A 27,845-nucleotide genomic window follows, 5' to 3' on the forward strand; every position below is an offset into this window, starting at 1 on the left:
CGCGCTGCGCTCACCATGGCCGCCTACAGCAAGTTCCTGACCGCGCGGCACTCCGCCATCGCCGGGGCCGCCGCCGCCTGCGCGCTGCTCTGCCTGCTCGGCAAGCGGCGGGCGGCGGCGCAGCACGGGTGAGCGGGGCCGGGGGAGCGGGGCGGGCCGGGCCGCGCGAGCCGCGGGGCCGGCGCCGGGAGGCCGGAGCGGGCAGAGCTGTGCTCGCCCTCGCCCTCCCCGGCCCTGGGCCCGGCGGAGGGACGGCCGCGTCCCTGTGCCGCGCACGGGGCGCTGCCGCCGCCGCCCTCTGCCCGGGGACGCTCCCGGGTGCAGGGCTCAGGCTGCTCCCCCACCGCTTTCCCCGGGGTGAGGTCGGTGCCCCTCTTGTGAGTGTCCAGCCACGGCCACCTTGTTACCCAAATTATGCTCGCTTTTTCTGTTTTCCTGGCTCTGAACAAGTATTAACAGCTGACTTACAGGGATGTCCGTGTCTGCATAGGCAGCTCGTGGACCTCAGGTGTTGTTTGAATGCAGCCGTGTGACAATAAGGAACACGGACAACAGTTTCAAAGAGGCCGAATCTGGTGATGTTCCCTGTGAGGTTGCTTTACAGGTGTACGGTGCTCGGGTGTGTATTTGTTAATATTCTGCAAAGCACTGGTGCCATAAAGTGTGGTGGATGAAGAACGTATCTCAAACTCAATGCTTTCACAATTCTACTCTATTTTTGGCTGTAGGATTATGACTATATACTAAAGACCTGGCATGTTACAATATTACAGCTAGGTATCTTGTAGTGATACTCGTGAAATGGACTTACTCAACAGACTTTTGTAATAACATATTTGTGATTAAGCAACAATCCAGTTTTATTTTACCTAAATCGTTTCATACACGATATCTGTAAGAGTTTCATGGAGTTGGGTAATGTCATACAACGTCAGACATTGATGCACTGCTGACAATTCATGCATTTGCTTGAGGTCCCAAACTATGGCTGAGAGTTACTCTTCTGTCAAACTCACTGGGAGGGATGATTCTTTTCAGATATCTCTGCCTAATTTAGTGAAATGCTGTTGTAAAAAAGGAGAAAAGCTGAGTGGAAGGGCACAAAAATAATGGGCTGGGACAGTTACGCTGTAGCGTGAGATTTTCCCACCTGATATATCATAGTAGTATTTGTAAGAAAGACTAGGCCATGCAGATGTTCTGGGAGCATCTGTGTGTTGTGAGATCAAGAATATTCTTTTAAAGTGAATCTTAGTTGTCCACACTTACCTTGCTCTGCCTTTATTGAGGGGTGATCTTGGAGCACACAAACCAGGTTACATTCAGATTGAAGCACATCTTCAAACATAGATGCAAGTCCGGTGTAGTTTTGAAGTGCATTTAATATATTCCTGCTACTAGTAGCCTTCATTTCATAGAAGAAGGCTGGAATTTGTCTAGAGTAATCTTCCTATCCCTGAAATAAATGTTATGTGGATCCTGGGTTGTCTGCACTAAACTATTTTGCTTGTATGTCTTCTGATGTTGATCTGCAGGATTTGACAATGGCAATGCATGCATTGGCTTGAGAGTCAATGTTCTGAAAGTAAGCATTAGCCTTAATGCTGTATTTGGAATGTGTCCTTCTTTTATGAGTCTTGAATTTTGCTACGTACAGTGTTAAAAATCTGAGGCATTCATATGTATTAGGTGGACCAAACACTATTACAAGATTAGTGAGAATTGGGAAGCGGAGAGAACTTATGAATTACATTTGAGCTAATTCAGCAGTTGACTGGACTTGTGAGAGCCTGACCTGATCTGTCCCTTTTCCTCTCTCTGAACTGCATTCTTTCTGATCCTTTGTCCCTTACTTCTATAATCTCCTCTTTATGGTCATTTTGCATTCTCGAATCTATTAGAAATGCAGTTGCTAAAGTACCAGGCTTGCAAACTTGATTGTTTCACTTGTGTTTATGTGTTGCTTTATGCTTTTGAGTCCCTCCACAACTTAGGTCTTATTTACCAGTGGTACTGTATTGTGGCTGTGGATTCCAAACTCTAACGTCCAACATTCGGTTGTTTCAACAATAGCTGTGCTGCTGCTTGAATGATATTTTGAGGATGGTTTTTGCCCACTGGCCTTCGTTCTTTTCTCCATGTTTCCCTGTGAGGCAAACCTTGCCAGGAGCCTTACAGAATGCTACCTATCAAGACTAGGCAGTAGGTAAGCTACTTTGCCTATATCACCAGCCTAGACAAAACCATCTGGTTATTACCGTTGCCTCATCCTCCTTTAGTCTCATTATTTCATGTATCATTCATTTCTTCATGCTTTGTTGCTAATGTAAATTAGAGCATACTTTTGCAAAGGATTGTCATCATGCCAAATCTTTACATATTTCAGCATTCTTATGCTGGTATATGATGCTGACATATAATAACAAGCACACAACCTTTGTGCAGTGATGATAAAAATGTCCAGGGCCTAGTGTACCCTTGAATTTTTGTGTTGTATTTCCCTGTCTCTTTAGGAAGAGCGAGAAGTTGGGAGGGTATGGCTGTCCTCAATATTTGTACTTATTCCTATGGAGAAGAATTTCATTTGGCAATCCAGATAGTTTGGAAGAAGACTGGTAGTCTGCTTGAGGTTAACTGACTAAAAGATGTGAGGAATAGTGGTGATTTAGTTTTATATGTGTGAATTCCTTTGTTAACCTTGGTATATAATGCCTGAAAATGTTGTGTCATGTTAGTGTGAGCTGAATTTCAGCTTCTTGATATCTGGAAGGTGAAAGCCTAGTTTTGAGCTTCCTAAGGGCAAAGGTGAATGTTACAGACTTAAATATAAACAGCCAAACACTGGCCTTAACATTCAAATGAATCATGGAAGTGTTCTTGTACAACTGTCAACTTTACCTGCAAAACTTCTTCCTTCCTCATGTAATTTCAGAATACACACTTCAGTGTTTATACTTATATTTTATTTTGAACATCAAGTATGTATGCTGTTATATCATGTTTTCCTGGAGTAGCTGTCTCTTTTCTGTTTTATTTTGTGTGCTTTTTTTAAGTTTTGCTGGAATGTTAGCAGTAGGTCTGCTGCTGGACAAAGCTGAAAAGTAAAATAATGTACAAATTGAAAAAAAAAAGAAGGAAAGTCTTCTTTTAGCAAATCAAATGTGTTTGAATGTGTAACAAGAAAGTTATCTGACAGGCTCTTCATAGTATATGTGTTCATTTTAATATAGAATTACCAGTTATAGAAATGATACCAGGAAGGAGAGGTAGCAACTTTTACCTACTTTTCTGCTGTCAAACAGTAGGGGCAAGGTCCAGTGCAACTCGTATCAAGTAGTAATGTATGAATAATTAAGCTGTATATGTTATGCCAACGTGCCTTAGTAGGTCAAAGATCACTTAATTAGTAGTAGCTGGATTAGTCACAGATGTTGTTCTGTAAGAGCTATTACATTGCTTGTTAGTTTTGCAGAACTGAGAGGTGGTGTCACAGTTTACAATACGCTTTAATCACAATTTCCTGAAATCTTCCGAAGTAGAATGATATAGAACAGATTACTTGTAGTAACTTGTTAGTTTTCCACGTTACTTCTTTGGAGTAAAGCATGGAGAAAAATGCATTGTGTCTTTATTCAGGTTGCTGTCCTCAAAAAGTCTGTTTCCTTAGAAAAGCTGCATGTCTTCTTGGGAGGGTGGAAGTTGTTATAGCTAAATGGAAGGATGACTTCAGTTGTAATATTTGGGTTTCTTAGAGTCATGAGAAGACTCATGTAGTTTCTTTAAGAAACTACATTATCCTGGGTATATGATGCAGAAAAAACAGTCACTCCATTCTGTTTATTCCCTTTCCCTAATCCTGCCTCAAACAAGAAGCAACAGAATATTTTCTTAAGATTTGATTGCTTCAGAATTAAAACCTTGAGGGGTATTACGTAAAAGAGCTGGATATTTTTCATTATCCCTCTAATGAGAATTTTTCCCAAATATCCATGTAGTTTAAAATAAAGTACTTACACAAGCAGAGAATGAACTTGGATTACTTTCAAAAAGAAGGTATTTAACTCATATAGCTTTCTGGGGGAAGGAGGGACTGAAAGAAGTAATAGAAGGTAATTAGGGTAAAGAGTTTGGAATTGCAAGATTAGGGAAAGGCAATAAACAGAATGGAATTAATAGGAAGGAATTTGTAATGTGTGGAAAGATGACAAAATAAAATATTTTACAATCTGTTCCTAGACACGCTGGCCTTCCCTATCACGTATCTGTCTGTGTCCATTAGAATCCAAGAGGATGCTAGGACATGGACTCAATTTTGTAAAAATTGAACTTCTGAAACCCAAGTGTTTGGCATCCCTCCTGTAAGGGGAAAAATGCATAAAGCAAGAATAGTGCATGCTTGGGGTCCTAGAGGTTAGACAGGGCTAAAGCAAGTGGAAGAGCTCACTTGAGTGGAGAGAGGTTAACAGATCTGTAGACAGTGTATATCAAATAGGTTTTACGCATTTCATCTTGCCTGTCACTGGGCTCCTCAGCTGCTCTCATCTGACTGTGGCAGCAGATGTCACTCAGTGGATGTCATGCTGCTTGTGTCATTGGCTGCACAGCCTGTGAACCTGCAGTTTGGCAGTGATTGATCCAAGTGTACTGGAGGTAACAGACCCATGTTCAAATGTTTGGAGGAGCTTTCAAATATAACACAGGAGTTTGAGCATAGCAAGTGGTAGTTGTAACTCGAAACAAATAGTGCGTTTTTATTCCATTTTTGTATATTTAGGATGTTATTCTCACTTCTTAGTTTGCATAATTTCCTTCGGTTCTGAAGATGCTTGGGTGAGCCTTGCTAGTGTACTTCACATGAAGGGACCTGTTCTAGTTGAGTCATGACTGTTTGACAGAAAGTGTGAAATTATATTGCTGTGGATTAGTAGACTTTTTTTATGTGTGTAAATCATGAAAGGGAACCTGTGTTACTTGGGTAAAAGGTGACAGGTGTCAAACCCAAAAACAACTCTGTGCTAACTACATTTAAGTAAGTTTATCCAGGATGTGAATTTGACTGTTCAGTCTACTGCTAGTATTAAAGAAAAAAAAAGGCAAAACATACAGATATGATTACTAGAAAATGCATCTAAAATCCAATCTTCTAGAAAAACCTGCCTGGGGTTCAGAAAACTTGTCTTCAGCTGGAGGGTATGGAGACAGGAGAAAACAGATGACTCAGCCCTGCTCCTAGCATTTAGATTGCCTTTGTTTTGGGCCTGGGTAGCTAATTAGTGGTTTCTCTCTTATTAAGGTACATAAAATGCTTGCTATCTAAGGCAAGATCTAGTGTAAGTGTGTGTAACAGCGTGAAACTTTTTTTTTTTTTTCAGGAAGCTGGCTAGAAGTTTTTTTCCACTGTTATCCATGAAGGAGAGCTATAGCCACAGCTTAGGCCAGAGCACAGCTTATGGCAAAATTATTAGTGCTAAGGTTTTTCTTACATGTAAACTTTCTTACTGAGATACGTTCTTCTACTGAAACTTAGAATGTCCTCCACAACAGTTCTGCTTTGTGGCCTTCTCAAAGGAAACCTTTGAGCTTTAGCAATGCAGAGCAACTCAGAGCTGCTGCTTGCAGTGAGATAAATGTCTGTGACCTTCTGAGAGTCCACTTCTTGGTTGCCTGAATCCATTCCCCTCACATTATTTTTGGTTATGCTGCAACTAGGCACTGACCTAGAGCCAAGAAAATTGTGCTCTTGGTTTCTGTGTGTGCTCAGGGTGTACTGTGCATGCTTTTGGACAGTGCTCAGGCTTCCAAGTAAGGTTGCTGCCCTTGACCTGAAATAACTGTGCTGTTGCTCTGCACTCCTCTGTGCAGGGTGTGCGGTGTGAGGCTGTGCCTGCCAGTGAGTGTGGTGTGAGCGATAACCCACTTTTCTCATTATAGCTGTTATTTCTTCACATGGTTGCATTCCATCTTTGGTCATTTGAATTTTATTCTGTCTTTGCAATGTCTCATTAGTTATCTTGTTTGCAAAACTAATCTGAAACTGCACAAATAATCATGAACTATTACAAACTATTACCTTCTGTGGTTTTTTTAGAGCTGTGGAAAATACCCAGTGCCATACCAGAATGTAAGGTCTGAAGAATACAAAGGTTGCCTATAGGTAACAAGTCTTTGAAATGCTACACTTAATCCTAAAACAGATATTCTTCCTTTGCACTGAGTTTTGCAGGAGCTAGTCATCCTACTCTACAGAAGGAAGGTAGCATGACCTGAAATTTGTAGTGTTTTTTCAGTTAAGGACAACACAACGTTTTCAAGCCCTTATTTCCTCTTGACATGTCATTAAACTGGAAGTCTTGCTTATCACTCTCATCTCAATTCCCTGGTATGCTTAGCTCAGTGTTGATTGCTTCCTCTGAACTTTGTTCTGGATGGAGACAAGTATTTCTAAAGACAGTAATCCTTTAACTTTTTCCTGTTTGCTAATAAATACCACAGAACTAGTATGCCTGAGGCCTTTCAGTAAGTAGACTCAGTGGCCTCTTTAAGACTTTTTGCAGTTTCTTCTTCAGTGGTGTTGAGAATGATCCTTTTTGAGTAACCAGTATTGTTGCATGTTTCTTTGGAGAGAATAGCCTCGCTGGTATGTAAATAGAGTCAGAAGACTGAGTGCTGTGACAAATACTTATTTGGAGACTGAAATTTCATGGTATTATCAAGTCTTCTGCCTCCCCCCTGTGCTACACTGCTGTCCTTGAAGTTGGATCAGCTGTCAAATGCCAGGACAGAGTCCTAAACCTCTTAATTAGTTTCAAAGAAACATCTGGCTGGTTTGGGCTGATCATGTTTCTCAGTGTTGGAGAAAGGTGTTTTGTTGTATTGTGTACTGTCTGTTGGGTAATTATTTGTCTATTTACTTACCTTTAGTGAGTTGCTATTCAGTTACCATGCATGTATGAATGACAAGTTTGGTCTAGTTGTGTCATCTCAGTACTGCTGATATCTTTCTCTGCTTTTACACTGTTTTCTCTAAAAGCTGTGTGCAGTTAAATAATGGATAGCAGGCTACATCTGAGATACTGCTTTTCCTGAAATTTCTTCAGGTGATACATGTCCCATTATACCTCTAGCCTCTTCATGTTCTTAAAAAAATTTTACTTTTTTATTCTTTTTAAAAATCACTTAGGATAGAAGGTGCCTCAAGAAGTCACTTAATCTAAGTGTCAGCTCAAAGCACGATCCACATTGAATTCAGATTGGTTTTTTGAGGGCTTTATACAGTTGTATCCTGAAAATATGATAAATTCTACAGTTCTTAACTCAGTGTTAGAAATGTTATGGTACTGTGCTTTTTCTTCTTTTTTCTATGTATTGTCTGGGTAACTCCTTTTAAGAACCTCTTCATCACCACCCCTTCTTCTCTGTGAGGACATAAAGGAACAATGGCCCTTATACCAGAGGAGTTATTTGCAGCAGAGAATTTGGCCAGCAAGTAGCACTTACCTTCCTCCACCAATAAGACTTGTGATGCTCCAGCATTAAGTAAATGAGAATAATAGAGAGCTTGAATCTGTTCCAAATGTTAGAGCTCTCTGCTGTAACCAGATAGTCTTGCTGTATTCTTGCTGAGTAATTGAGGGCGTTATTTAGTCTTTAAATTCAATGAGAATGCAACCACAGTTCTCACGAAAAAGTTCTACAATAGTGTAATGGAGTCTGGAGTAGTGCCAGTAGGTATCAGACTGAAAAGATGAGACTCTGGAGAAGGAAGAGTTCTGTAGTAATCAGCTGGTGCACAGTCTATTGTTGCAAGTAAAATGTTTTTACCTATTAAAATAGCAATGGATTATTATTTTTTTTAATAGCAAGAGCCACATTAGAGCTATTTAGCTATTTAGGCACTTTTTTTTTTTGGTTCTAGACTTCATAAATAAGATTTTCCTTTGCTTTTGAAGTATCAGTCTCATTTTGAGCTTGCACAAATTTTTTGTAGAAAAAGAGAACAAAACTCTGTTAAAGCTCCTTTTTCATTAGGTTTTAAATTTACAAACACTTAATTTTTATCTTAAACTCTATAAATATAAATTCTAATTAAATGTGACTTCACAATGAAATGTGAGATTATGATTTCTGAACAATCCTTCTTTCTCTTTAGTGGATAATCAGTTCCAGCTCAGTAGTTTCAGCTACTCAATTTCTCTCAAGAGCTACTGTATGAAAAATATATCAATAAATAGATCGAAGATATTTGTGTATAATAGTTGTGTATTATGGGTGTTGTGACTTCAAGCATTGGCAGGGCTTGAAGCAACAAAGCTTATAGGAGTTGTAGCATATCTGAAAGAGCATCATGCTTTCATTTTACATTATGACAAGTCATGAATCGTCTAGTGAAATAACAACATAATTTGATAACTGCTTATTCATGCTTAAGAATACTGCTTTTCTCCTAGTGCCAAACTAGGTATGATTAGAATGATCCATATTCAAGGACACTTTTAAAAATATAGGTCAGCCTTTTCTACTTTGAAAAATTACAAGATGTGTTGAGAAGTTTCTTGTTACAGCAATACATTGCTCTTCTGTCACCAGGATACAGTTTCTTACTGGATTGTTTCTTAGACTTTGCACAGTTACTATTTCCGCAGACGTACTTCCGTCACAGACTGATTAAATGTTGTATCTCTTCTGAACTTTTATTATTTCTCCCCCAAACTGCCCTCTGCTGCCCTTCATGTTCTTTATTTTGTTTTTTGCACAAGTAGTCTCACAGGATTTTTATCTTCTCTCAGGCTTCTGTCTCTCTGTTACCTTTAATTAAGTTCTTGCTAAACTGGCATCTCTCCCTACTTGCTTTCATGGTCTCCTCCTTCCCTTTTTTTCCTCATATTCCTCTACTACCTTGCCTTTTCCTTTCATAGTAATTATTTCTATTCATTAGCCAGACATTCATAGATCTTCCTAATCATAAATTAGAATAGACATGGTTTCATTCTAGATATTTTCTTCATAGAGCTTTAAAGCAGAAGTCTGAAATGATGCTGTTGATGAAGTTGTGGGATAGGTGGTTGTATGGCAGTCTGCAGTTGCTTTGATGTTGTAGGCAGGTGGGAGCAGTGCCTTTCATAGTTTCCTTGTGATTTGAGGTGCTGCCTTGAAAGTGTATGAATATTGTAGTTTTGAGGCAGCCTGCTCTCAATGTTATAGTATCATGGCTGAGAAATGGTAAGTTACAATTTATATGGTTAGCTGTCACTTTTAAACTACATAAACACGTACTCTCCCAACAGCTTCGTGTGCTTGACTGATGCTTGAGTGTTCTGTAAAGAAGAAGGACCAACTATAATTGTCTTATATGTCAGCTTGTCTTTCTTAAAAGTAGAGGAAAAAGAATAGCATTGTGCTTTTGAATGTTTGTTAAGCACTAGTTGAAAAATATTTTTCTTCTAACTGTTCTGTAAAATGCGGGGGAAGGAAAATGGACAGAATAAAAACCAACTTCCCTTCCAATGCACACCTTTGCAGGAACTTGGTTTCACAGGTGTGACTCTTTTCCCCTGCAGCATATGTTTACGAACAAATAATCTCAATATATAGTAAAATGCATTATTTGAAAGTCAAGTACAATTCAAACAAATCTGTTTGGCTTATGTAGATAATGTGGAAACATCAAAGTTGAGTTGCTTGGATTGCTGAATCTGCATTCCTGTAGTTTTCATTTGTGGTCGGTGGAATCATGTAGCCATGCTTGTAAAGTATATGTGAGAAACATAAAAACACTTGGAGTTCATGATACAGAGCCAAGGTAAAGCAGAACTCTGAGATGAAAGATTGAGGCTTAGTTTCCCTACATGAGACTGGTTTCTGAAAGGAGTAAGGTTTCATTGAAATTGTAAAGAAACAGCACATAGGTTTGACATAAAAGGTAGCCCTGCTGCAGACACTGTATTGCTTTGAAAGAAATAGGGGTATAATCCTGAACTTGCTTTTCTATGTAGAGATGAAGACAAAGAAAAGTGTGTTAGTAACAAGTAAAATACTTTTTTTCTTCCCTTTACAGTAAAAGAAGTGGAAAACAAGCACTGCAGAACAATGAGGTAATTCTTTTTTCATGTCATATGTTCTTTATTCATTTTAAATAAATCTGATTTTTAAAAACTTTTAAGTCCTATCCTTGTAGTTTAATTTTGGACTGAATTATGGCTATGGTGCAAATACTACTTGAGTGTTACTTTCAGACTTGCATTGGTGAAACAAATGGAAGAATCAGGTTAATCACAAGAGGCTGAAGTTTGGCTCCATAATGACATGCACTTGATGTGTACCATGTGCTTTTTTATCTCGTAGTGCCTTATGAATGTAAGGACTAGTGTTGTAAGTTTATCTGTATGTATAGCAACAAACAGCTGTGTGTACATTTGGTATAACTTGTATTTATATTTTATTTAAAAGAAAAAGCATGGAACAAGATGTAGAGTCTGACAATTTCTAAAAACTACTTCAAACTTCTGGTAGGAGGTTTGGCATATCCACAATCTTTTGTATGTTTGTTAATTCATTTATTATATATCCATTTAAGCCAAGTTTACTGTTTTATATTCAAATGAAATATGACAGACCAAAAGGCAAAGTCCATGTTTAGAAGTATCAGGTCTTATAATGGTATGAATAGCTTTCAGGTACTTTAATCTTTTGCTGAAAACTTAAAAAAGGCTTGCACTGGATAAATCTGAAGGTGTATGCGAGCATCATGGTAGCTTCTAGCCACACCTTGACTGTGTTATCTGCCATAAACTTGTCTTTTGTATAGCTATACCTATTTGTAAAAATCTTAACTAGCTTTCTCTTATTCTTACCCATCTTGGATACAAATATACTGAATGCGGAATTAACAGTCCAAGGGAAAAAACCAAACTTCTGGGAAAGGAGATACTGGAATGAATATAAGTGCAACACAGAAATAGAAATGAGGAAGAACTGAGTACAGAGGAAGAATAGGTTCAAGTTATGCATCAAATATGTTTAGTCAGGTACTCTCTTGAAATGTAGCACATCAGACATTGTGTTTGTTGTTTCAATTATGGAAAAGCAATAATATATGTAGGATCATCCTTCATTAGGCCTGGACAGTAGTCTTTAGTTGTTTGGATTGCTTGGATTTTCAAGTAAATAACTTTTAACTAAAATGTTTTAATCATCCATAGCATCCTATCTGCCTAGAATTTTTATTTGTAGTTGGTGTCCACATACTTTTTTGATAAGGGTGGGACTATAGTTGACTTCATCCTGAGAAAAACAGGTGTAGGCTTATTCACACAGCTTTCAGAGTGAATTTCTTTCTTTCAAGTTTCCTGTCTATCTTATAGTATTGATATAGTATTGATATAGGCATTGATAGCATGCTTCACATGAGCCTTGGGTAGCAGAGATAGCAGGATTAGGTTGATTAGACAGGACTTTTTTGAAAGGGTGCCCTTTTGATCAGTTTTTCAGGACCAAATTCTTCTGTCACATCCTTGTGTGAAAGAAAAGAAAGAAAACAAATGGAAAAAAGAAAAATACTTGCACCATTAACTTTTAAAAAGAATGCAGGTTAGTCAGGACAGGAGATAAGGTTATATGGAATGAACAAGTGCAACTGACCCAAATAAAAGGTGCTTGAGTACAGGAAGGTTTTTAAGTCTGGTAGATTTAGCTGTTTACCTGTTGGAAGACATCTTTAAAAATACTGGCTGATGGTGTCTTTTAGAGACAAGCAATGTTAAGAGGTGGTAGATTGCATTACAACTTGTAGTTGGATGTTTTAGTGCTGTGGTCTGTGTTGTTTGTATGTCACCCTTAACATAGATTTGAAATAAAAAGTATTTTGTATCATGGCAGCTACTTCCTTTTGCAATTTGTTTTGATAGCTCCCAGTTCTTACACTATATTTAATTTGTCAGAGCAAGTTGGAAGGAAATGTTGCAAATGCTCCAGAAGGAAGGTAGCAGTAAATAACTTGGATAGGGAAAATATCACATCAACAGTTAAATAATACTTATTACCAAAAAAAATCTTACTTTTTTTACTTTCCTTGTTCTATGTGCAGCAGAAAGAGGGAAAGAAGGAGCGAGCAATGGTGGACAGAGTGTTTATTGCAAGAATATGTCGAATCCTGAAAATAATGGTCCCTAGAACACTTTGCAAAGAGGTAAGCATTGCCTGCAGCGCATGAATAGGGACCCTCAACAGCTCATTTACAAAAAGAAAGTACATGGAAGGCAGAAGCATGGATGGGAATGCCTGTGAGTGTGCTCACAGAGCTGGCCTTTGTCAACTCCAGAAGCTCATGGCCTTCAGAAGAGGTTACTGATAATCCCTCCTGAAAAAACAAATATGGCTCCCATATTGGAAAACAAGTATACTGGAACTTGCAGGCTGGTCAGCCTTGCTGTATTCCTAGTAAGGCTGTGAGCAAATTCTCATGGAAACTAACTTTGGCCACACAAAGGACAAAAAAGTGGTTGCAAACAGCCAGCCTGGATTTACCAATGGCAGATCGTGCCATACTCACCTGATTGCTCTCAGTCATAAGACAAATGGCTGTGTGGATAAGGGAAGAACAGAAAATGTTGAGTATTTACTTTGATTTTGGTGAGACCTTGACTCTAAGGTCTCCCTTAGTACCCAAACTGAATTGGCTGGATGAGTGGACAATGAAGTGGATGGAAAACTGGCTGGACTGTTGGGCTGAAAGGTTTTCTGATCAATGGTACAAGGTCTGACTGGTGGCTGGTTACTAGTGGCCCTGTTCAGAGGTCTTTTGCAACCTTATGGCAGAAAGGTGTCAGAATAGCGGTAACTTCATCTTAATGAATGCAATCCTTCATCTTAAAGGGTGTGTCCAGTATAGCTATCAACCAAATACAGCTTTTTAAAAGGCAAAATTTCTCCATAAAAATGTATTCAGTACTTTATTAAAAACATTGTATGCTAATGTGTTTCCTGCAAAGTAAGCAAATATTACATTAGGTGGGGGCAGCAGGGTGATATGTTTCTGCTAGGTATTGTAGGATTACTTACTGGAAAAAATGGTGAATTTTATCCATTGTTTAACTGTTACACTTCTGTGGTTGTACTAGACAGGTTATTTGCTGCTTATTGCTGTGATGCTGGTAGTCCGCACTTATTGTGATATTTGGATGATTCAGAATGGAACAGTCATTGAAAGGTACCGATACGCTTGTTAATTTTAAACATTCTTTCTTGTGTTTAACAGGGAAGGTGGTCTGTCAGAATATGTATTCAGACATTTTACAAATTGCTCGTTCAAAAGGGAAAATTATACAATTAAAAATAAAATTATTAAATTATTCTTTTTAAATGGTTTATTAAATATTCTTTTGGTCACATTTTGTACACTGAAGACTACATTTTGTTGATGTGAACATCTAAGAAAGCACTTCAGAATGGTGACATAGTGGTTTTACGTCGTAGACTTAGACATGTTGTGTGGATATTAGGACTGTTATTTCTTCCTACTGAGCTGTTTGCTCTTTAGATTGATAAAAACAATGCTTTCAGTCTTTCTGTGTTAGAAAGTGTTTTTTAGACCTCTGATTATTCTTGTTGGTCTTGTTACTAATTGAAGCAAGTCAGAATGTGTCTTGAAGTGTGAATTCAAAATGATACTGTGTTTCGGGAAAGACATTTAATGCTTTGTAGACTGGAAGTACTGCTTTGTTTCTTGTGTGAGAATATGGAAGCAGAGAAGGGAAAGAACTGGTATTCTGTGACCATGAATTTCTGAGCCCTTAATGTGGGCAGTTACAGCAGGAGCAGAAGGGAGGGAACTGCTGAGTCTGTCACTTGCCACGTAACTTAAAAAAGTGTGTCAGACTGGATCCTACAGCTGATACTACAGTTTTCTGTGATTATTTTCTTTCTCTGTGTAATCCTCTAAGAATTTATCCACTTAAGGCTGTTGTTTCTCTTGTAACTAACTCTTAGCTGGTGGTCTTTTACAGTGCTATCATTGGCCGCAGCAGGAAAGATTTCAAGAAATACTTGTTCAACTTCATTGCCGCAATGCCCGCTGTAAGTGCTCTACTTCTTCTGACCTTTTAGCAGAACACATTTTACATGTAAATTAAGAGTTTGAGGAAAAGATCTCACAGGAATGTCTTAAAACTTATGGGAATGAGTTGTTTTACATGCATGTCTGTATTAAGACACATTTAATTTTCTGGCTCCAGTGGGAGACTTTATCAACATATTTTCTTATTGGTCACAACCATTTTTCTAACAAATATGTTTAGGTTGTCAGATTGGTTTTATTGATGGCAATTTTGACTGTAGCTTAATGTGCCATGCATGACATCCATCTTATGGATTGGATTATGTTTCAGTATTGTAAATTTGTGATTCTTTAGTCATGATTGAAGATGAAGATTTCTTTTTAGACATTAAGTTTTTGTAATTCTTACATTTTTCACGGATTTGTTATTTTTTTCCCACCCTTTAACTTCAACTTGTTGACATCTCTGACCTGCACCAGACAGAAATAATTGTTACTGTCTTATAGATAACGTACCTGGTTTGCAATAGGTTTAAAAAGGAATTGATAAATTTAAGGGAATGGTTTTCAAATGGTGGCTCTTTTCTAGATCTTATCAGAAGAGCTGAAAATATGCCATATGAACATAATTTTATCTTTTTAAATAGTGAGAGCCATTGGGAACTGGAGACAGAAACCTAAGCAGTAGCATCCTGCAGAATGCTATATGGTTAGTGTTTGGTGTATTAATGGTATTTCTGACTTCAAGAGAAGAATTCATCTGTTCTAAAGTGTTTTACACAACTTATGCTGCAAACTGATATAAGTATATTGAATTGTGTTAGCTAAATATTGAAATACTGTCTCTTATTTTAGATCTCTTTAGTGAATAACTTCCTGAAGTACGGTCTAAATGAATTGAAACTTTGTTTCCGAGTAAGACTTACCAGATACCTCTATGAGGAATATCTCAAGTAAGTAACACCTTGTTAACCTATAGTATAAAGTTTTTAAAAATTGATTCAAATAATTCTAATTATATTGTAAAAAGGTTGGAAGGTGCCTAATAGGTTAAGTACATTGCTCAGAAAAGGCTTGTGGTTTCAGTTAACTTGCAGCTGAGGATAAGTAGCCTGTCTGGGTTGTATATGGTGCAGATATAAAGAGAGCAAATTTGGCTCAGCTGGGGGCCGAAAAAAGCACCGTACTGCTTCTAGGATTGATTGGGTCAGCTTCCAAAGTACTTCAGTTCCTTTCATTTAGTGCAGACTGAATTGGTTGCATGAGCTGGAGTAGCTCCTTCTGTCCTTCTGCACTGAATTTTGGTTGTCAGATGTGCTGAAGCAGAATTTCTGAGTGTTTTCTAAGTTCAATAGCAGTAAAAGCTCAGGGCCTGAGCTTTTACTAAGACATCCTGGAGCCTAAACAACCCTGCAGGATCTAATGTGGATTTGGTTAATGTTTGGCTTTCTTTCCATCTAAGTTTTATGAAGCAAGGGGGTTCCAATTATTTCAGATCCCAGGTAATGATTTCTGCTGCTTAGCTATTGTTTTGTTTCAGAGCTTATACATACTACAAAATGGGAAATCTGGACAACAGAATAGCTAATCCAGATCAACTCCTTACACAGGATGTGGAAAAATTCTGTAACAGTGTAGTGGACCTGTACTCAAACCTTAGCAAGGTAAGTCTTCCAAGAGAGAACTTTGAGTAATAGCTGTAGTTGTTTAGGATGTGGTGTCAGCTCAGAACAATTGTGTGTGTTTTTATGTGGGTTGCTTGGAATATGGTATGAAAAAATATTGTTTATTATATTATATTATTTCACACTCTGTGGTTTTCATGACCAAAGCACTGTTTGGGAGTTGTTATAATTTGTATTAAATTTTCTTTTAAGGAATTTGTTGCGTTCTTTTGCAGTTCAAGAGTGATGAGTTTGCTTTTCTCAGCTAGTCAGCTTTTGGAAGAAAACCAATGGCTACCTTTTAGTTACTTACGAATATTACTTTTGGTAGGAAGGTGTGGTTAAATAAACTCCTCCCTGTTTCTGCTGTAAATTTTAGGGGGTTTAGGTAATGAAGGAGAATACTTGTGGATGTTTTTAGACTATTTTTCTGGGTTTTTTAATGGTATGTTTTTCATACAAGCTAAAGTATAAGTGAAGTACAAGTTACTTTGTTCAAAGCCTTCCAACTACAAAACCTGTAGTTCAGCTGTTTTAGCTTTGAGAAAGAGGTTATAGAACAGGATGCTTGCAATTTGAATTGTTTCATCTATCAGGTACATAGCCAAATATATGTGATTATCCTTTCTTTCAGTATATCTCATAATTACTTCAGTTGAGTAATCATGGGGTCTAGTCCACTTTGATTAGTGAGCAGGGTGTTATTACAGACCTAAAATAGTGAAGTACTTTTTTTACATGGTGTGTATTTATCTGAAGATCATAATGCTTCTGTGTTCAATTCTTGAGTGAATGTTTTCAGGAAGAGTCATGTGGCTGAGATTGCTCTTGTTTTAGCTTTTAGTTTGTGTAATAGGTTAACCAGTATTGTGCTTTTAATGCAGAGCTATAACTGTTCTTGGAGTGGTGTGTGGTTTCTGTACCATTTTGTATTAGTTTTGTGTTATAAGGCTTTTTTAACTCTGCTCTCTTACAGCCCTTCTTGGATATAGTTTTGTATATCTTCAAGCTAACAAGTGCAATAGGAGCACAGGTAAATTGAGTGGGTTTTTTAGAATTACAAGTACATTTCCCCTTCTTTGCTTAAAGCCTTGTATAGACCTGTATAGATCTGTTTGGAATCTGAGGAAAACTCTAGGTGGTAATTGTAGATTCATCCATTATTTGAAGGGATATACTGAAAATATGCATTTACACTTAATGTTTTGTATGCTTTAGTGTGCTCTATTTTGAGGCAAGGAAAATAAACCCCAGAATTTGTAGGCATTTGATGAAAAATTTGAAGAAACAAGAAAGTTCTTTATTTTCTTCTAGCAGTTATTTGAGAATCCCATTTAGTACAGTACTCTTTTGACTGCATATGTCTTGCATGAAAGGGAACCATTTCTTTCTTTGAGCTGTATAACCATTATATTCTCACCCCCTCCCACCAATAAGCTGAATCATTTCAGAAATAATTCATCAGCTTAGTGAAATGATACGTTGTCAAAAATGTTCAGGAGCTGAGAAGTAGCAGCTCTGGGACACATCATGCAGATTTTGTTGAGACAGTCTTGCAGTAAGGCTTAGCTGAACCTGCATAACTTTTCCAGTCTTAGATGTCTTTGCATTGCTATCTGTAGTAGTTGTTACAGGCAGTTTATGCCGTGCCACACTTCAGTGATACTTAAGCATGCTGTTTGGGAACCCTGGTCTGTGGAAGCTTAGGATCCAGAAAAATAAGCGGTTCCTACCAGGACTGCTGGAGAGAACCAGGAAATGTGTTGGAGATATACAGATGAAAGAAGAGAATGGGATTGAAATATTGGCTGCTATGACAGTGTAGTAAACGTAGAGACAAGTGTAGTTGAATTGGTAACATAGGTACATAGGAGGTAAGAAGGCATTCATGCTTTCTGGGTGTATATGTTGCCATTTGAGACCATCTAGATGGTAATCTTTTATTCTCTTTTGGTGTACACAGGGTCCAGCTAGCATGATGGCCTACTTGATTATTTCAGGGTTTTTCCTTACACGTTTAAGGAGACCAATTGGCAAGATGACTATTATAGAGCAAAAATATGAAGGGGAGTACAGATATGTCAACTCACGTCTCATTACAAACAGGTACAGATTTACTTGGATAGCAAGATATAAGTGACAATATTGTGGGGTAAATGAAAGCTGTGCATTAAAATATATTTGGGGAAGCCTGATGCTATCAGTTCTGAGCCAACTGTTTGCATCTTTATGCAGATTATTATAAAGTAATTTGTATGTGCATTATACTAACTGTAGCTGGGGTGTAATAAGCTTATGTTCTACTGTTATGAAAAAGTACAAACCCTTATTTCATAAGGTAACTGAAAGTGCTCTATTCCTGTGTTTTATGGCTTTTTTCGAAGACTGTCTTTAACAAAAGTAAGTAACATTCTTTTCATTTGTTTCTTTTTAGTGAAGAAATTGCCTTTTATAATGGAAACTTGAGAGAAAAACAGACTATTCACAGAACCTTCCGTAAACTGGTAAGTCTTTTTTTTATCTCTTAGTTGAAGTTTTGCTTAAAATGCTTTAATTCTATCGTGGTGATTCTTGACACGTATTCATAGAAATGGAATTATAGTGGCTTGATGTTTTTGCTGCTGCAGTCATTAGATTAAAAAATAAACTAGAAGGCTATAAGGAGAACACAAGATCCTGGTAGAGTGGTCTTTCTCTTGCCACTTACCTCCTTTTCACCCACCACAATTACTGTTCTCGCTATTTAGTTTCATATGTAGGTTGTTTTGATGTCAAGTGCAAGGCTTTACCAGCAGGGACTCTTGTGCAGTGCTTGTCACAGTTAGAGGTGTGTTGAGGTATCTGACGTACTGAAAAATAACTGTTTGAAATCAAATGTCTGTTAAATAATAGACGATAGTTCAAACTACATCAGTACTTGTTTTACTTTTTCTTCTGTACCTTACTAGGTGGAACACTTGCATAATTTTATCCTGTTCCGGTTCTCTATGGGTTTCATTGATACAATCATTGCCAAATGTAAGTGTTTGTCCAGTGCTAATGGATTTCTGTAAAAAATGAAACAAACTTTTTACATGAGAATTGCCTTTTTTCTTATTGTGTAGCTTAATATTTATTCTTAAACTGCAGATCTTGCCACTGTGGTTGGTTACCTGGTTGTTAGTCGTCCATTTTTGAACCTGTCTGATCCTCGTCATCAGAACAGTACTCATGCAGAACTTCTGGAGGTAAATAGACTAGAATTAAAACAATCTCCTGATTTTAAGTTTTGTTAGTCCACATAAAGAAACTTTCTTCTATTCTAGGATTACTACCAAAGTGGAAGAATGTTACTGAGAATGTCTCAAGCTTTGGGCAGAATAGTCCTAGCAGGCCGTGAAATGACAAGATTGGCTGGGTAAGCTTAACAGTAGTTCTGTAAAAGAATCTTTCTTAAACTTTTGTTGCTGTTTGTCATCTCATTTTGAGAAAGTGCCTGTAGAATTAAAATAAACTTATATACTTTGTTCCTTGCAGCACCCTAAAAATATAGAAATTAAAAACATTTTATACTGAAAACATATCTGAAGATGTGCTAATTTCATCCACTATTTCACATCTGAATAGTGGCAGCATTGGATGTTTAATTAAAAAGGTGTTGTCAGATCTCCTAAATCAATTATGTATTGATTATTTACCAAACTTTTTAAAAAATACCTTAAGAAGAAAAATTTGGCTGTTACACTGAAAGGATTTTGTAAATATTGTGAATATTGGACAACCTGGTGCAACTCTAAAATGTAAACGTGTTTCTATGCTGGGTTGAATAACTTTGTCATTTGACAGTTTTAACAGTGCTACAGTGCTCATTAGAGCTTCTTTGGATTTCTTTTTTTTTTATATAGATTTACAGCTCGAATTACAGAATTAATGCAGGTTCTGAAGGACTTGAATAGTGGCAAATATCAGCGTACTATGATATCACAAGAAAAAGGTAGATGTGACATAATATGCAATATGTGCATGTCTGTGTAGTGTTCCAATCTCTAATACTTTTTTCTTAATTTAAGATGCAGATAAAAAGCAAGCTTTGTCCTTGATACCTGGATCTGGAGAAATTATCAACACTGATAACCTTATCAAGTATGTTTACAAAGTTTTCACAAGTTCAATGGTTTTCATGTAGTCTTTCCCTCTGTGACTCTTAGTAGAGATTTTAATACACATTATTACAATTTGCAATTCCTGTTGTACTTTAGTGTATTTACAAGTAATTCCACCTCATGCCTACTCAGCATTTCTGTTCTCTAAGTCAATCCTTATCCACTCATGTTAGCAGAAGACAAACTGCTCTCTGGACTTAGGCTTTTTGGTAACATTTCCTGGTGTCCTTTGGAGTGTGACTTCCCAGACCATTTTGTTTACTCTTAGGAATGTGTTAGTTACGGATTTTATTCCATTATATAGTTCAGCTGTAAAAATCAAGGGCAAATGTGTATTCGTTTTCAAAATATTTGCTTGTAATTCTGCATGCTCAGAGACCTCATTGATGTACTTGTGTAGGGATCAGTTCCTTCATTCTTTGCAGTCTGAGGAACGTGGCATTGGCATAGTATTACTACTGAAAGGCATGAAATATAGCCAGTTAAGAGATTAAGTAACCTCAGTCTGGGCAGTGTGGAAAGCGGATAGGGAAGTAGGAGGGAAGGAGAGGAGGAAGGGGGAAAAGAGGAGATGATACAGCTATTTTTATTATTTTCATTTAAAAAATAAGGCAGGAGGAGGTGAGTAGAGAAGTCATTCATTGTGTATCCTAGAAGTAATGAAATACACTTCACTAGTAGGTTTAAAATGACGTCCATCCTTACATGTACGTTTATATCCACAAGATGTTTTGGAGACCAAAGGCTTAGAAGATTTGGAAAACAAATACATGAAGGGGATAAAAACAAACCTGTAAATATTTAAATGCTAAGGTACCATTTTGGTTCAAGAACTTCCTCAGCTGTTAATAGCTGGAAAGTGGGAGAGTGAATGAAGTACTGCTGAAATCTTGCCCTGTTCCATAAACCTCTGAAGTAAGCATGCAGTATTAACTTCTTTTAGGCAACTGTTCTGTTTTTTTTTCCCCCCAATGTTGCAATACATACAGGTTTGATCATGTTCCATTGGTGACACCTAATGGAGATGTTTTGATTGAAGACCTTAACTTTGAGGTAACGTTTTTAATATCATAACCAATGATATTAATATAAAATTTTCAAGTGAAGGTGACAACTTCAAAGGTCATCTGATTTATAAAAAAAGTGCAAAGATCATGTTCGCTTTTAACAAAAAGGCAACGAGCTATTTTCCCAAAAGGAGTTTTTATTATTACAAGTACATTATCTTCGAGCAGTTGATGCTAAACTGGTTGGGGGAAAAATTAATTATTGCTGGAAATTACTCATTGTAATGTCAGAAAGTACATGTGTACAAGCCTATGATGATACCGGATTGTCTTACTGCTTGTAGAAGCTTTCAACAGTACATCCTCACTGCGTTTTTAATGTGTTGGATTTGCATTTTTAGGTTCGATCTGGTGCAAATGTTCTGATTTGTGGGCCAAATGGGTGTGGGAAGAGCTCACTGTTTCGTGTTCTTGGTGAGGTAAGGGAACTTTTTAAAACAAGTGGGGGGGAATGCAAAGCACTGTTGTAATTGGACTTCTTTTGTCACGTTTTAACCTTTTGCCTTTTGCAGTTGTGGCCTTTGTTTGGTGGGCGTTTAACAAAACCTGTAAGAGGAAAGTTGTTCTATGTTCCCCAGGTGAGGCCAAGTACTTTACTTGACAACAGTGTTCTCTTTCTACTTTCACTACGTTTAGAAATATTTGATGTATCTCTTTGGTTCTCACTGTATCTTAGAGACCATATATGACTCTTGGAACCCTCAGAGATCAAGTTATATATCCAGATACTTTGGAAGATCAGAGAAGGAAAGGGATTTCTGACCAGGTAATGATAATTAGTTCATTAACCCTTTGTCTTGCTTAGGATGAGTAATGCTTCAGATTTAGAAATACTGGAACTGCTATTAAAAACACTGCATTTAATTGGATTTCAATATTTACCAGGGTTGATAACATGGTGGTGTAATCCTTTATAACCTTTTTCAACCATTTCTTTGTTAAGTTCATGTAAGCTTTATTTGTGATTCCTGTTTCCATAAAAGGTGCTGAAGGAGTACTTGGATAATGTCCAGCTGGGTCAAATCTTGGAACGTGAAGGAGGCTGGGATAGTGTTCAGGATTGGATGGATGTACTCAGCGGGGGAGAAAAACAGAGAATGGCAGTATGTGTCAGAAGCATAAATGTTTAGCAGATGCAGAACATAAGTAAAAAATATAGTCTGAATTGTAAACTAGTTTTGTTTACTAAATTTTAAGATTTTACTTAGAAGAAACCACCAAAATGTGAAATATCTGAATACTGAGAAAACAACTGAAAACAGTGTTTATTGCATTCAAAATTTAAAAGGAAATCTTGACCTTATACCACCCTTTTACCATACCTTATGCTTTCATTGTATAAACAGAAGTTCTAAAACAATTATCTTCAATAAAAAAGTAAAGGTAATATACAACTCTTGGATTTTGGGGTTTCAGTGGGTAGCAACTTAATTCCCTTGCCATAGTACATTTTTGGACACTATTTTTAGTTGAAATTCCAACACTGCACTACTGGTGCAGTATCCACAGTAGGTTTTTTTGGTTTGCATTCCAGATGGCAAGATTATTCTATCATAAGCCCCAGTTTGCAATTCTGGATGAGTGCACCAGTGCTGTTAGTGTTGATGTAGAAGGCTACATATACAGCCACTGCCGAAAGGTAAGCTCTTTGTTTCTAGAATTATATCTCTTTGTGTTGAGAGGAAACTTAAAATGATACAAGGTTCACTCTTCCTTATGCCTAGTGCAGACTAAAACCTAAAAAAAAAAAAGCTTAGAGTCCTGTGAACTTTATGCACACTAGAATTCAGTAATTGTTTTGTAGTCTTAGGATACTTTAGATGTACGTGTAGCCTCTGTGATATACAGAGAACTCTTACTAATGGCTAAGTAGCCTTACTTTTCCAGATAGTCTTAGAATGTCCCGTTAAGATCAAATAATCTAAGATTTTAGACTTTTTTGTTGTTCATAAGCTTTCTGTTGGCCAGGGCAACAGAAGTGAAAGGCTGGAAGTTAACATTTCCATCTATTTTGAGATATGAAAAGCCAAGCACTCCAGGAAAACATGATGTTATTAAATACAGTTTTGTTTTTCCCCTTCCTCTTAAACTCACCATTTCAGATTCTATATAGTACCATGTGAAATATCAGCACGATTCAGTTTCACAGCCCTAGTCTGGGAAAGAATAGGCTTGAAATAACATTAGTTCTTGAAATAACATTAGTTATTGAGTAGCAGTATTCTCAGGATAGTAATGGAGCAAAGCTGTGCATCCGCTGAAATACATGCTCGAAACCGTAAGTGGAAACTTAAGGAGCCTTCTGTAGTAGTGAATGGACAGTAGGTGAGGACTCTGCAGAAGGGACGGTATTTCATGAACTAATTTTACCACATTGATATCAATACCCTGACACTTTCTAAGTCTATTTTCCATATACTTATTATTCTGTTAACTTGAATATGCATTTGTACTTGCCAAGTGGCTAATGCATGTTACTGAAAAATAGAATTCCTTGTTAAGCTGTCCTTGAAGAAAGCAAAAATGTTAACTTGTTTTATCATTAGAGCCATTTTGTCCTTGCTGCTACTGTTAGAGATTAATAGTTAACGAGTTGCAAGGAAACAAAGGAAGATTATTCACCTTTAAATTGTCACTCTAAGTTTATAATTCTTTATAGCTTTTGTGGGTTTGGTGTTTTTTTTTTTTTTTAGGCTTCTTTAGTCACAGGTTTATTGTTTTACCTGTCTCATACCCTACCTTCTTTCCTCAGTTCATTCTGTTTGACGAATCATTAGGAGCAAAAGAATGATGAAATCAATTAAAAAAGATAAATCCCTCATTTCCTTTTTTCCCCCTGCAAAATATTGTATTAGACTATATATATCTAGTGTTAATAATAGTCTGGAAGTTAGTGGTTCTGAATTTAAGATCTTCATCTGATATCATGCTGAAAAATAAATAACACCTTACCCATGAGAAAAAAATAACTGTTTTGTGGGTATTTTCATCATATAGGTTGGCATCACTCTCTTCACTGTTTCCCACAGGAAGTCACTCTGGAAACATCATGATGTATGTAGTCTGCTTTACTCAGAATATGTGTAGGTGGTCGGGTGTATGTGGGGGGGGTTGTTGATTCACTTTGTTAAATTGACTTTGAAATTCGACGTGTTGTCATTTTACATCCTAATAGGTCATGTTATGGTTTTGGTTTTTTGTTTGTTTGTTTTTTCAAGACTTTACTTTCATATTCCAGTTTCACTATTTGAAATAATCTTATACTTCTAATTATGAAGAACACTATCCAAAAATCCCTCTATGTATCTGTGAAAGTAGCCACAAAAATATGAAAGGCTCACTAGATGCTTAAGTCTTCTTTCTTAGACTCAAAAAACCCCTTGAACTAAAATCCAATAAACAGCATGGAGTTTTTTGCTTTCACTATACCTAATATACCTATGCTTTAAAAAAAAGTTAATCTGTAATACATGGACTTCTTTTCTTGCAAACTTAAGATTTTACTACTCTTTTTATGCAGACAGAGTGTATGTGTGGGTAAAAATACTGAATGAATACACAGGGATTAATGTGTAACTCAAAGGATATTGTCACAAAACCCAAGACAGCAGTGTTAAGTCTGGGTGTGGCTGTTAGCAGACTGATGTATGATATGCGAAAAACCCAGTTTAATGTTTTTATAGAGGCAGTTGAATTTAATGAGATGTGAGGTAGAAGCAGCTTACCCTCTGTTTAGCTGAGTTTAAGATTTTGCTAAAACTTTTTAAAGTTTTTTTATTTTTAAAACAACTTCAAAATACAATTTATTTAGGACTTTATAGACCTAGTAATTTTTTGGAGGTTAATAACATACATTCTTTGTTTTTCAGTTCTACTTGCACATGGATGGCAGAGGAAACTACGAGTTCAAGAAAATAACTGAAGACACAGTTGAATTTGGATCTTAAAGTCATAAACTGAACTGCTGCAGAGACTGATGATTACAGGAAGTGTGTAGAATGTCAGAAAATGTACCATAAAATTACTCAGCTTGTTAAGCATTTACTATTATGTAGGATATTGCTAATTGTGTATATGTTGGTTTAATTATTGGTATGTACTAAGAATGTCCTTATTCTTGTGGTTTAAAAACCTGCCTAAATTAAATTGGGCTTAAATTGGTGTAACCTGATTCATCCTGGGATGCAAACCATTTGAAATCGGCTGATTTGACTTTTGTAGACCTTCTTTCCCTTCACTGAAAAGCCCTGTTAAAATTAGGGTTGCTACCTCTCTTGTTCCTGCAAAGCAGTCTTGGATTTTTGCTCTGTTCTATGCATATTTCAGAGTGATCTTATGCAGTGCAGGACATTGTCCCATCTTCAGATCTGTGCCCTGTTAAATGAAAGAGCCTTTTCCTTTTCCAAGCCTTGTGATGTAGCCAATGTGCCCTTGCTGAAAAAAGGATGAACTGAAACTAAAAGACAAAACTAATTCCTTCTAGTGGTAAAAACAAAATTAAGCTTGTTCTTTGCTGGGTTTTGGATTCTCTTTAGCATCTGTCTGTCCGTGCAGTTCTCTCTGCTGCTCAGCAATCCCATTGTCTCCCAATTTAGCAAGAGCTTCATCCGTCCCCTACCCCAAATGCCCTTTTTCTCTCAGAAATACTATGGTAATGAATAGCTGAGAGGAGGCTGAGGGAGGAAAGGACTGACGCACAAAAGAAAGGGGGGGAAAGAAAAGAGATGATATTTGTATCAAACAATCTTGTGAATGTTTTTAGCTCTGAAAAAATGAATGACTCCCACAAGAAGAAACAGAGAAAAGAGTGTGGGTCCAGTCATTCCTCTCCTTAAATCAGTAGAGATTAGAATGGGCTCAAACATGTTCATCTGTGAAACAGCAGACTGTTGTGTGTCTCGGGTTCAGTCCTGTAATACAGCAGTTACTTTTTCCAAGTTACTCCTTTTCTCCCTCTTCGAAAAATCTGGTCTACTTATGATCTGAATTTGCAAATGAGGATAATGGTACTCCCTGTTTGGTCTTTTAGGCTGTGAAGCCTGAAGCAATGCTTTAATTTCTGTGTTTATTCTCTTATTTGTTATGATGTTTCTTATTTCTGATACAAATTATTTACTAGTGATTCTTGCTGTTGTCTAAGGATATCTAGTCCTTGCTGGTTTTCTTGTTCCAGCTGCCAAATCCCTGTGAAGAAACCAAACTCTTAAGATAGTTTACTATGACAGTTTTTTCCATACAAATTATTACTGTGGTTGTCATTTGACTTTGACAAACATAAATGCAGCAAGGTGTTTTTTGTGATCAGGGAATAAGAAGGTATAATTCAAACTGAATTGCTGTTTAGGCTTTAAAACAAAAATTTACAATACCTGTTGTACAGTGAAGGTCTAGTAGTTTTTTAGTAGTTCCATGTAAGATACAATATAGGAATGCACTACATGAAGGCATGCATAAAATATGCAATGCATCAGTTCTCTGTGCATCTTTTATCAAGGGTTTAGGTTAAAAAAACCACCCCAAGTTTTTATAAAATGGATATGTACTTGGATGCACTGCTGATTGTTAATTTTTACCCAGTTTGATCAGTCATTATCTTTCATGCTGAAATTGCTATCTGTTAATGTTTTGCCTTTTATCACGTTTCTTGCCCCTACCTGCCACTATTCTTTCAAAGTACTCAAATGCTGGTATAAGAATCTAGTGACCACAGTAGATTCAGAGTATAATGCATCAATGAAAATCAAAAAAGTTTCTCTCTGAAGTATAGCATATTCAAGAGAATAAGGTACCAGAATAATTTTTTGTGCTTGTTTAGCAAGAAGGCAAATAGATACCTGATTTAACTAATCTCTTTTTCCTGTTCATTCGGATTCTCACATCAGCCATAACGTAGCAGGTAGCAGCATGCTGTATGTGAGGTCGTAGTCTTTTTTTAATTGTAATCATGAAAATAGGGATGCCAGATAGCTGGTTGTGTCAAGAGGTTTTTTGGTTTGGGTTTTATTTTGTGAAAGTTCTCAGCACAGATGCAACTTCTTCTCTTGGAAGGGCTGTTTTAGTAGCCTTTTGGAGAGACAAAGGAAAAATTAATCTCTAAAATGAGGAAGTTGCTATGATCTTTGTGATTAGGGCATTCTTTTGCAGTGGAGTAGTAAACTTGGGATACTTTAATGTATTTTTTAATGCTGACAAGCAAAACCGCAAAGCACATTTACATAGCCCCCCAGCAGCCAGTCCCAATTGTACTTTACAATTTAATTGGTTATAACAGAATTTTGTGTAATCTCTTATTTATTTTTAAAACTAACAACAAACAAACAAACTAAAATCCATCTCCAAAACCAAGGAGGAATAGGTTTGCCTTTAGATGCCATGAAGTTCATTGAAACTGAGGATGCTGGTATCTCCTTAGGGCCAGAACTTAGTGTTTCTAAATATACTGGAAGGAAAGAAAAATACTCTTCTGTGCTTGATTGTAAGAAAGACTTAACAAGAAAGTATAAAAAAGAATGATGTTTTAGAATTATATTCTTAAAAGGCCTTACACTGAAGTGTTTGAGATAGACTTGATCTAATGGAAGATTGTAAAAACTCTAATGAAAATGATCCAAGTCTCAGTTCTGTTGCAGAATTGCACTGTGATACTGTATTTTAGTTCTGTTTCTTTAATAGCACAAGCTGGAAGTTCGTAAATGGGAATTCTGAACTATCTTAGTAAGATGAAGTACTGATGAATATTTTCAGTCTCAAACTGTTGGTGCTTTGAAGACGGTACTGGTAGTAGTCAGATGGCTGCATTTCAACAGTGGTGGGAAACATTCCTGTGTGTAAATACTGTAAAGTGTTTTGGAGGGGGAAATGGCGCTATATAAATGTAAGACATTAAGTGCCTCTGAAATAATAAATCTAAAGATAAAATTTA

The 27,845-nt window shown here is 37.0% G+C and overlaps 1 protein-coding gene across 5 annotated transcripts; it reads left to right on the forward strand.

The window, feature by feature from the left end:
- On the forward strand, positions 1-27,845 carry ABCD3 (ATP binding cassette subfamily D member 3). Of its 5 annotated transcripts, none has more exons than XM_027694492.1 (23): positions 1-128; positions 10,055-10,091; positions 12,083-12,184; positions 13,116-13,204; positions 14,001-14,070; positions 14,906-15,003; positions 15,591-15,714; positions 16,691-16,747; positions 17,678-17,820; positions 18,149-18,218; positions 18,663-18,732; positions 18,844-18,941; positions 19,020-19,111; positions 19,599-19,687; positions 19,764-19,836; positions 20,846-20,909; positions 21,265-21,342; positions 21,436-21,501; positions 21,600-21,689; positions 21,907-22,026; positions 22,458-22,562; positions 23,921-23,977; positions 24,793-27,845. In XM_027694492.1, exons 1-23 carry the CDS (start codon positions 16-18, stop codon positions 24,868-24,870), a joined length of 1,983 nt encoding a protein of 660 aa, XP_027550293.1. In that variant the 5' UTR covers positions 1-15; the 3' UTR covers positions 24,871-27,845. The 5 variants fall into 5 exon arrangements, with proteins under 5 accessions (XP_027550293.1, XP_027550294.1, XP_027550296.1 ...); XM_027694493.1 differs by lacking the exon at positions 1-128 and adding an exon at positions 2,124-2,206; XM_027694495.1 differs by lacking the exon at positions 1-128 and adding an exon at positions 6,496-6,516.

This window comes from Neopelma chrysocephalum, unplaced genomic scaffold (assembly GCF_003984885.1).
Source record: "Neopelma chrysocephalum unplaced genomic scaffold, ASM398488v2 Primary Assembly neopelma1_97, whole genome shotgun sequence".
NCBI classification, from domain to species: domain Eukaryota; kingdom Metazoa; phylum Chordata; class Aves; order Passeriformes; family Pipridae; genus Neopelma; species Neopelma chrysocephalum.